Below are 10,184 nucleotides of genomic sequence, written 5' to 3' on the forward strand. Positions count from 1 at the left end.
TTCTTGAGGCTTTCTGAAGGTCTTTCAGTTTTTATTTACAGCTCAGGAATGCATCTGGCTCTTCAGTTCATAGACCTACTGGTCAGTCTTATCAGAAATCTTTTTCACTGGAAGGATGTCTGTCAAGAAGATCCATTTTCCTAGCAAAGTAGAAAGGATATCTCAAGACGTTTGCACTATATTGTAGCGTTTTCTGATTATTTGTTATTTAGTTTACACACAGTAAGTTTTTACTGTCGTTATAGTTTACTAATGTTGACACTTTGACAACATATATTATAATAAAATGTATATACGCATTCCTTCTATTAAATATTTTCTTTAAAGTTCAATAAATCCAAATATTTGTTAGATTCGGAGCATAAGTTCAAAACGCTGTTTATTCTTCCACCAGTAGGCGGCAGTGTTGTCGTGCAGCGTGTCTTCTTCTTCATCGCCGTCGCTCCTTTAATGACGTCGTAAGTGCGCGAGTCAAACGTAATTGTTACCACAGCGGCCTGTGTGTGTTTTCACCCGATCGCTGCAATTTTTCTCTTTGGTGGAGGATTTGTCTCTACAGTCCATCACCATCATGAAACTAGTCAGGTAAGCGGAGTCTGGAATGCGCCATTTAACGAACGAGTGAACGTGGGATGATGAAGTGAAGGCGTTGCGGCTGGATGGGTTTAGATAGAAAGCGAAGAAGAGGAGGATAAGATATGAGCGGGAAGCGTCGGGCCGAATGAATGGAGGCTGTCCGGAGTTAGAGTGATCGCATTCACAGTTAAACTACACCTGTAGTGTTAACTCATGCTCGGTAGTTGGAATTAGCTGCATGCATCGACGATTTTTAAACGTACTTTGGTTCGTGGACGTTAGCAGACTCGTAGGTCCGGCCTCGGTTAAGCTGCTACTCAGCGAACGAAATAAACGTAGCCTAAATGTGTAGTAGCAGGAGCATAAAGCTAGTCCAGTATTTATTTTAGTTATGGCGGTTAACTCTGGAGGGTTTCAGCGGGTTTTCATAAGGTCGTCTCACTCCAGGGGTGGTTTTGTTTTGCAGGTGAAAGCTATGCAGCTAGTAGCTAGCTTGAGGCTAGTTTTTGGTTCATTTCCAGGCTGAACTCAAACATAGATGTTCATCTTCTTCCACGATGCCCACAGGTTTTTGATGAAGCTCAGCCATGAGACTGTTACCATCGAGCTGAAGAACGGCACTCAGGTCCACGGCACCATCACAGGTAAGACTCAGCTGGAGGTGATTTATTAAACAGGTATTAAACAGGTGTTGGGCTCACCTCCTTACCGCTTTCATTAGTTGTGCTGCCACTCTAAGCCAATTCATTCCGCTAAGAATGCTGTAGTTCAGGCGTTTCAAAGTAATGCTCAGAATTTTAATGTAACGGTGGCCAGTAAGGCTCATTTTCAAGCCAGCACCCAATTCTTCCTAAAGCTAGAGTCCTGTGGAAATGCTGGGAAATGTTTATATATAGCTCACTTAAATATAAATATAAACGAAGTATGCAGGTCCCAGGTTTGCAATTAATAATTTTAAAGATCAATAAACTGGTTTTAGCTGAATGCAACTTTCCCAGCTCCCTCTGTTGGTAAATACAGTGAGCATCATAAAAAGTGAAGTTTGTTCCATAGTCTTCATATGCTTGTGTATTCCCTTTAATGTCCCAGTGATACTTCAGTGAGAAAACACTATCAAGTCCTCCTGTGCATTGTACTTTTTCACTGCTGTTTTTTTAATTTCTTAATAAAAGAATAATCATAGCATCAGTATAAGGATTTACAAATGTCAGTGAATTCCTGGAGGGAGATTGTAGAAATTATCAAAATGGAAGAGGGGGAATGGTCAAAGGAGGAAGTGGAAAAACACAGTTTAAAAAAAAAAAAAATCTAACCTCAGTAAAGAGATGTAACCGAAGATATTTTATTTGTTTCTATCAGCTGGCACTGCGTATGAAACGTTGGGACATGACTGCACTGTAATTAACACATACTGCACCACACACAGCATAAGTGTTGTAGGACCTAGAAAGATTTCCCGCAGAACTCTCAGATAAAACGGTTAGCTTTTGGTTACTCAGTGTACTGTGTGACATGTCTATTAAATGTGCTCCAGTGCAGCCCTCCATAATCCAAACTGCACAGTGGTCAACATAGCTGATGCTGTGTGGGTTCCAACAGGTAAGGAAGTAACAGCGGCGTTCACCAGGAATGGGAGAAACACAACAAAGTAGTGATGTGCAAATGAAGCAGAGAACCAGTACTGACCCACTTGAAAGTGGGTTCATTCATTCACAGCTTTGTTTCAGTGACATCTAGTGGTGGAATAGGAGTCAGCAAAACAATGTGTTGATAATCGTGCTGATTGTAAGGAGGGTTTGTGTGAATGATATAAATACAATTTTGCAAAGGCAGTCAGTTGATTCTGTAAACGTATCTAATAGTTGGAAGAAGGCGTGCTCTGCGAAGCTCAGTGTGTGCTGGGATGGTAGGGTGTGAGATTATACTTTCCACAGTTTTGACACTTCAGGTGTTTATGTCATAACTTCGCCCTTCTCCACGGTCGGCTGGTTGATCATCAGCACATGTGGCCCACAGACACCCTTCTTTGACACATCCCCCATCTGACAAGACACTCTGCAGGTATATGAGCTGTCCACGGAAAACCAACACACCACGTCTGAACCATAATTTCAGCATTAGTCTAAACCGTGTCAGTGATGACAGTCTTCGCTTCTACCTTCACAGCCACTGGATAAAAGACAGACTTTAGACAAGTGCTTGTATGATGTACAATGATGAGGGACGTGAGAACGGCTGACAAAAAATGCAGTGCAGAACACAGAAAGTGGGCATCTGAGCCGAAAGACTTAAAACTGCATTTTTTTTCTTTATCTGCTTGTCAGACCAACTGAGCCATAAACATAAGGCATCAGTTACATTGCAGGTAAAATAATAATAATGTTCATATAGTAGAGTTTAGTTGTAGTTGTCCACACTGGAGCACACAGATGGAGGATGGAAGTCAGAACAGTTGGGAACAGATGTTTCTACACTCATTTGGACTCACTCAGAGTCTTACTTCCATCTACTGTATTCAGTTTTCAGATTTTTCTTTCCTTTCCTTTCCGTAGGTGTCGACGTGAGCATGAACACCCACCTGAAGGCGGTGAAAATGACCCTGAAAAACCGGGAACCCACTCAGCTGGAGTCGCTGAGTATCCGTGGCAACAACATCCGCTATTTTATCCTGCCGGACAGCCTCCCGTTGGACACCTTGTTGGTCGACATCGAGCCAAAGATCAAGTCCAAGAAGCGAGAAGCAGGTGAGGAAGTGTTTGCTGTGCACCTGGCTCTTTTTGTTGTCTTTAAAGGCTTGTTTTTTGTACCCACAGGCTGGTTTATAAATGTCACTTCCCAACACTTTTTACATGAATGTGGACAAAGGGTCAGGCACGTGAACCAGTATCCGTACGGCAGCTTTTCATGTCCTTTGGAAAAGTTAAATCTGGAAGCTTTGTGCAGAAAAGCAAACGAGGGCTGTGGGTGTGGGAGCGTAGCGGCCTTATGCACGATCGCTGTGTTTGATGTTTACAGTTCTTCCATACCGCTGCTGAAGCTGTGGTGTGTTTTGTTTGTTTTTGTTTTTTTTTCCCCTGAGTTGTGTAAGCATATAGGAACACATTGTAGCTATTCATGCGCATCTAAAGTGTGAGCATAAATGAAAACAGTGCTGCGCTGACGTCACAGTTGGTGCGAGCAATGACTGGTGCGTCTATCGTAACAATAACATAAAATGCCTCAGAAGCATTTCCACTGATGTCCTCTGTCACGTCTGAAGCTCTCACTCACCCACAACCTGTTTCCAGCAGGTTTTTAATTGCTCGCAGCTCTTTCTGCGTCTTTTTAAAATCTGTTTAGTGCAAATTGTACTATCAGATTTTTTTTAGCCCCTCTGCCTGGTCTCTTCCACATCAACATGTGGTTAAACAGCCCACTTAGAAATCACTTGGGTGCTCAGGGTTGTTTCAGTGATCACATTTGTTCACTTCTGCAGTATTAAAATTATATTTTCAGGGCCTGTGTTTTTTAAATTTGTATATAGGAAGTTTTTCAGAGTTGATGCAGTTTTAAATTGTGGTATCTAAGTGATCTTTAATAGGCCTGTTTGTACTCGGGCCTGTTGTACACTCTGTCCTGCTGTAGTTACGGGAGCATGAAGCCCAGAAAATGTCAGATACAGGCTGTTATACGGTCACCTTAAGAAATGGAAATTGATTCGTGCTGAGTTATCGCTGTTGTGCGTTTCAGCAGGGTTTGTGTGAGTTTGTCTTCACAGCATGAGATGACCAGACACAAAGTTGATACTGATAAACTTATAAAATTAGATTGGAGATATAAGGATGATTGATTTATTGGGGGTTAAACACCAAACACCGGTCAGTATGGCTGAGTTTATACTCACCACAGACATGTCTCTATTCAGTCTCTAATATCTTCCATTTACCACACTAAACAATAGAGGTGGGAATCACCATACATCCCACGATATGATATTATCACAATATTTAACTCACGATACGATATTATTCTTGCTCAGAAAAAGGATCAACATGCTCTGAAGTCAGAGTCCACAAAAACTTTTTTTGTAACAAAATATCGATTTCTGCTGTCCCTGTATCGATACATTATTAGAAAACAAAATATCACGATGCTACACAGTATCGATTTTTTTCCCCCACCCCTACTAAACAACATACATGTGCATCTTTAAACATGTGACAGAAAACTGGTTCTCCTGGTTTTGTTCTTCATATTTACTCCTCGTACTGTACTTTCGAGCCATGCAACAGTGTTTAGTCGCAATGTGAGACCCTGAAATGATGCTGCTGCTCAAAGAAATGTTACTCCTGTTCAAAGCAATGTGTTTACACTTTCTTTTAAATATATTAAACATTACTAAAACCAGAAGTAAATCAGGATAAATGCTCAGATTTAAATTGAATAGGGTAGCACAGATTCGATTTTTAAACTGCGCATAGAACAACCTGCCTTATGTTTATAGTAACATAGCAACTCAACACATGTAGGTGAATGTTTGTGACAAATCTGTTGCTCTCCTCTCAGTGGCTGGACGGGGGCGAGGCAGAGGACGAGGACGTGGCAGAGGAAGAGGAAGAGGACGGGGTGGACCAAGGAGATGATCCAAAGGCCTTAAAGCTGCATCTCACCATCCACTGTTTGTACAGGAATTTTTTTTTTTTTTTTCCCCACAATTTGCTCAAAGGAAACCGTTTGTGAATTTCAGTGTGTTTTTCATTATTTTGTACATTAAAAATGTTCCTCATTAAGAGGATAAACTTGACTCCAGTGCATTATTACAATACCTGTGTGACAGGGGTTCAGGTTAAACTTTTGTTCTTTATTTACAAGGTTGAATAAAGTTTCTTTGTTAATGATCATGATTTTAACAGAAAATGAATTTGAAGCGCTCAAAACGCAACAGGTTATGTTGTGAGAGGGGTCAAAATCTGAAGAATGTTATTATAAAATAGCACACAGTCTTACACTTTGTCTAATTTATGTTAAATAAAAAAGGATCTAAAACTTTGATCTTCAGCTGCCAATACTAGAATAGAATAGAATTCGACTTTATTGTCATTGCACATGTCACAGGTACAAGGCAACGAAATGCAGTTTGCATCCATCCAGAAGTGCTTTAGCCATGATATAGATATATTACAATATATATTAGCAATAACATAGATATGTGAGTATATTACAGAAATGGGTCTATTATGGTATGTTATAATGTACACGGTATGATGTATGTTATGAATATGCTATAAGTATGTACAGGCTATGAACAGGATATAAATATGGAAAACTACAGAAATATGAGATATACAGAAGTGTGAACTGTGCAGGTCATAAAGTTGTAATTTAAAAATTATCGTATTGTACAGAAAGATTATTTATACAGTAGTGCAGTTAAGATAAGTGAGATATGTGGATAATTTCTACAGAGGCTATATAAAGTGCTAGTGGTTGTGAGTGGTGGTTCAGTCCATGTTATTGTGTGTATGCGGGTACAGTTCATTGTGTGTGTAGGTGGTAATAATAATGAAAGTAAAAATACATTTAGGTACACATATGGAGGCTAAGCTCTTAACATTAAGTAATATCAGCAAACATTTTGTGTTGGTGTCCGCAATTATGAATAAAATGGAAGTGAATTTTATTTAGTTTTAGAAATAAAAAACTGAAACCAAATTCCAAAGTACCTGAAGGTGCAATACTGCTGTTGGGCGCTAGGGTCGGTTCCACCGGAAAAGCATAAAATTTAAGGGAAGCATATTTCCAAGAGCACCTGGCTGCAGCCAAAAAAGCTATATTTAAACCATAGCAGATAGTTAAATACTGTATTTTTATAAGCTTAGTCACTCAGGGTTTTTACTGTTCTACTACCTAAATTGTGCAGCACCCGGTCCCCTTATTCTATAGATATATTCTTAGCTGTAGAGGTTTAGAACTTACTTTTTCTCTTTCTTTTTTCTAATAACTTTGTCTTTTTCACTTGTTTCTCTTAATACCAGGAGTTTAGGACAAACCTGTAAACGCAAAGCTTTGTTTTTGTTTGCCAAACAATTTAAAACAGATTTTTGCTTTTTCCAAGAGAGTCATTCCACACCTGCTGATACAAATTTTTGGAAATCACAATGGGGTAATGAAGTCTGTCCCATGGCTCTGAGCGTTCTGCTGGAGTTGCCACGCTTAAAAATTATTTTTCTGGGGATGTGTTACACTCTGACTGTGACACCTTAGGACACTACCTCTGCTCAATAATCAGACACAATAATCTTTACTTGGAGCAATAAGACAGGATCCAGGCAATCACGTATTGACTTTTGGCTTGTTTCTGACTGTATTGATAAAGATAATATTACCATTAATGTACTTGCCACCCCCCTCACTGATCATAGAGCAATTCACATTAACGTCCAAATGTTTACACTGGATAATATACCTCATAAATTCTCTTATTGGAAGTTAAATAATTCTTTACTAAAAGATAAAATGGTTAACATGCAGATTAATAAATTAATTGTTTATTATTGGAACAAAGCTAACAGACAGAAGTCCTTTTGTACCAATTGGGAACTTTTTAAATTTGAAGCATGCAAATTCTTGAGAAGATACGGGAGTCAAATTGCTAAATTAAGGAAAGCTGAAGAACAAGTAGTAATAAGCAGAATTGCCTCTTATTACCAGAAGTCCCCAGAAGAAATCTCAGAGGAAGATAAATTAAGTTTACTAGAACTTCAAAATAAATTGGACGATTTATATCGACGCAAGGCTGAGGGTGCTTTTATAAGATCCAGAAAGAGGTGGCTGGAGGAGGGCAAACAAAATTCTGCTTACTTTTTCAGACTTGAAAAATACAGATCAAAAACAAACTCTATTCATCAACTAAATATTAATAGCACTGTCTCTGACAATCCTAGAGAAATTTCACATTTCTGTGCCGAATTCTATACTAAACTATACAACTCAAAATATAATGAGGCTGTCTCAACAGGATTTTTCAATAATATTAAAAACCTAAAATCTATTGTTGTGGAAGACAGAAGTTATTGTGACAGCCCTCTGACTGTGGAGGAAGTTTGTAATTCCATTTCTGCACTTAAGGCCAATAAATCTCTGCACAGACTGCAGAGTTTTATAAATCATTTTCTAATCTCCTGGCTCTGTTTTTACTGCAGGTTTTTACAGAAAGTATAGAGAATAACACCCTCCCTCCTTCTCTTACTCAAGGTCTCATAACACTTATTCCAAAACCAAACAAAGACTTACTTTTTATTGATAATTGGAGACCCATCTCCCTGCTCAATAATGACTATAAGGTTATGGCTTCAATACTTGCTAACAGAATTAAAGAGGTCTTGGAAACAATTATTGATGAGACACAATCAGGCTTTATGAGAAACAGACACATTTCTAATAACATTAGACTGGTTTTGGATTTACTTGATTACTCTGATCTGGTACCTGACAATAGCTTCATTCTCTTCCTGGATTTTTATAAGGCTTTTGATACAATTGAACATCAATTTATCTTCCCCTGTTTGGAAAAATTTGGCTTTGGCAAGTTTTTCTGTAAAGCTGTCAAAACCTTATACACAAATGGCAATAGTTCTATTAAAATGATTAACGGCTCCACCCCGAGATTTGACCTGAAACGTGCTATTCGCCAAGGATGTCCTATTTCACCATATTTATTTTTACTTTGCACACAAATTCTTGCAACTAATATTACTCTCCTTACATCTGGATAAGAAAATTAGTAAAGATATTGACCGTATGCTCTTTAATTTTATATGGAAAAACCGTACGCATTATATTAGAAAAACTGTTGTGATGAATAAGTACGAATCAGGTGGGCTTAACGTCTTAGACCTTTCTACTTTAAATAACACTTTCAAGATTAATTGGGCTAAACATTTTCTTAAAAACCCTACCTCTATCTGGAACTTTATACCATATTATATTTTCTCTCGTTTTGGTGGCTTTAATTTTATTTTAAATTGTAATTACAATGTTGAGAAACTCCCTGTAAAGCTTTCATCCTTCCATAAGCAGGTCCTCTTAGCGTGGACCCTCATTTATAAACACAACTTCTCACCTCACAAATACCTTATCTGGAACAACAGAGATATTTTATAGAAAAATAAATCACTTTTCCTGGAAACTTGGGTCCAAAATGGGATCCTATTGGTGGCTCAGCTGGTTAGTAAAGAGGGACAACTACTTACTTACAACGACTTTATTGCACTATATAATTTTCCAATTAGTGTTCAGGAATTCTCAATGGTGCTTGGTGCCATACCCTCAGGGACTTTAATGTTATATAAAAACACTGACAGCTTGATCTCTACCTCAGTCACTCTCCCTGATCCAGCTGAGTCACCAATAGGAAAAATCTGCTTTTCACAGGAACTTGGTAACAGCAATAAGAGAATACGTAGTTTATTCCAAGAAGATAGTCTCTCTCCCATATATAACATCTTATTGGAACCGATTTGTTCCAGATATCAAGTGGAAGACAGTCTGGATGGTCCCCCATAAATATTTGATTGTAAATAAGGTGAAAGAAGTCTCATTTAAAATTCTACATAAATGTTATCCAGCCAGTCACTACATGGTAAAATTTAAAAGGGACATAAATACTAATTGTACTTTCTGTGGGGATCATCCAGAAACTGTGACACATCTTTTTTGGTACTGTTCTTTTACACAGAGATTCTGGAAGGAATTTAGCAGGTTTGTTATTGTCCATATTTTAAGGAAGTTTTCTTTACGTTGGGAAAATGTTTTATTCTGTTTCTTTAAGTTCCCCAAGAAGTATGATAAATGTTTTTTATGATAAAGTTGTTAATACTTTTAGCTAAATTTTTTATCCATAAATGTAAGTTTACTAACAAAACACCATATTTCTGTCATTATTTTAAGGATGTGGAAATGTACATACAATCAATATCAGACTCCACCAACAAAAAGGCTTTCAAAACAATATATGTATGTGAATTTTTGTGTGTATTCTTATAATTGTTACCTTTTTCTTTTACTCTTGGCTTTTTGTGTTCATGTTCTGTTGTTTTGTATACTTCATCTGTTCTGTGGAGGTCACGTGCTTCCGGCTACTGTGGAGGTCACGTGTATCCGGTTACTTTGGAGCTCCACAGTGGCTGCAGCCAGATGCTCTTGACACTCCTTAAACCAGGTGTTTCTGTCTGGATTTGATAATAGTTGAGCCAATTATAATCTGCAAATAAATAACAAAGAATTTCAAAACATTACTAAGGCTATCCCTCAAAACATTCTATGTACAGCATATAATCTTTTTCAAAACCCTGACTATAGATCCCCTGACCTCTCTGAACTCTTGGTAAATGGGCATAACATTACAGCTAACAGTCTAAAAACCTCCCAAATTAGGGAATTATTTACTAATGTTTTTTTCCCTTATAGATCCAATCCAAATTCCATCTCACATCTGTTCTCCGGTGATCAAAAGAAAGAGATCAGAAAAAATTACCTAAAACTTCCCATTCCTCCCAAAGCTAAGGAGGTCCAATACAAAATCCCTTCTGGTATTTACCCTTCCAAAGAATTTCTCAGATGTCGCTTTG

General features: G+C 38.1%; 1 protein-coding gene across 1 annotated transcript; it reads left to right on the forward strand.

The window, feature by feature from the left end:
* The first annotated feature begins 397 nt into the window (after positions 1-397).
* Positions 398-5,354, forward strand: snrpd1 (small nuclear ribonucleoprotein D1 polypeptide). The gene is made up of 4 exons (XM_026157200.2): positions 398-585; positions 1,144-1,220; positions 3,129-3,320; positions 5,122-5,354. The coding sequence occupies exons 1-4, from the start codon at positions 572-574 to the stop codon at positions 5,196-5,198; spliced, it is 360 nt and encodes a 119-aa protein (XP_026012985.1). The 5' UTR covers positions 398-571; the 3' UTR covers positions 5,199-5,354.
* The last annotated feature ends 4,830 nt before the right edge of the window (positions 5,355-10,184 follow it).

This window comes from Astatotilapia calliptera, chromosome 22, assembly GCF_964374335.1.
Source record: "Astatotilapia calliptera chromosome 22, fAstCal68.1, whole genome shotgun sequence".
Classification (NCBI taxonomy): domain Eukaryota; kingdom Metazoa; phylum Chordata; class Actinopteri; order Cichliformes; family Cichlidae; genus Astatotilapia; species Astatotilapia calliptera.

Bases quoted from the DNA above. Each gene is read 5' to 3' on its own strand.
- snrpd1 (XM_026157200.2), top strand. The intron at 1,221-3,128 runs GTAAGACTCAGC...TCCTTTCCGTAG, and splicing joins GGTCCACGGCACCATCACAG to GTGTCGACGTGAGCATGAAC. The intron at 3,321-5,121 runs GTGAGGAAGTGT...CTCTCCTCTCAG, and splicing joins GTCCAAGAAGCGAGAAGCAG to TGGCTGGACGGGGGCGAGGC.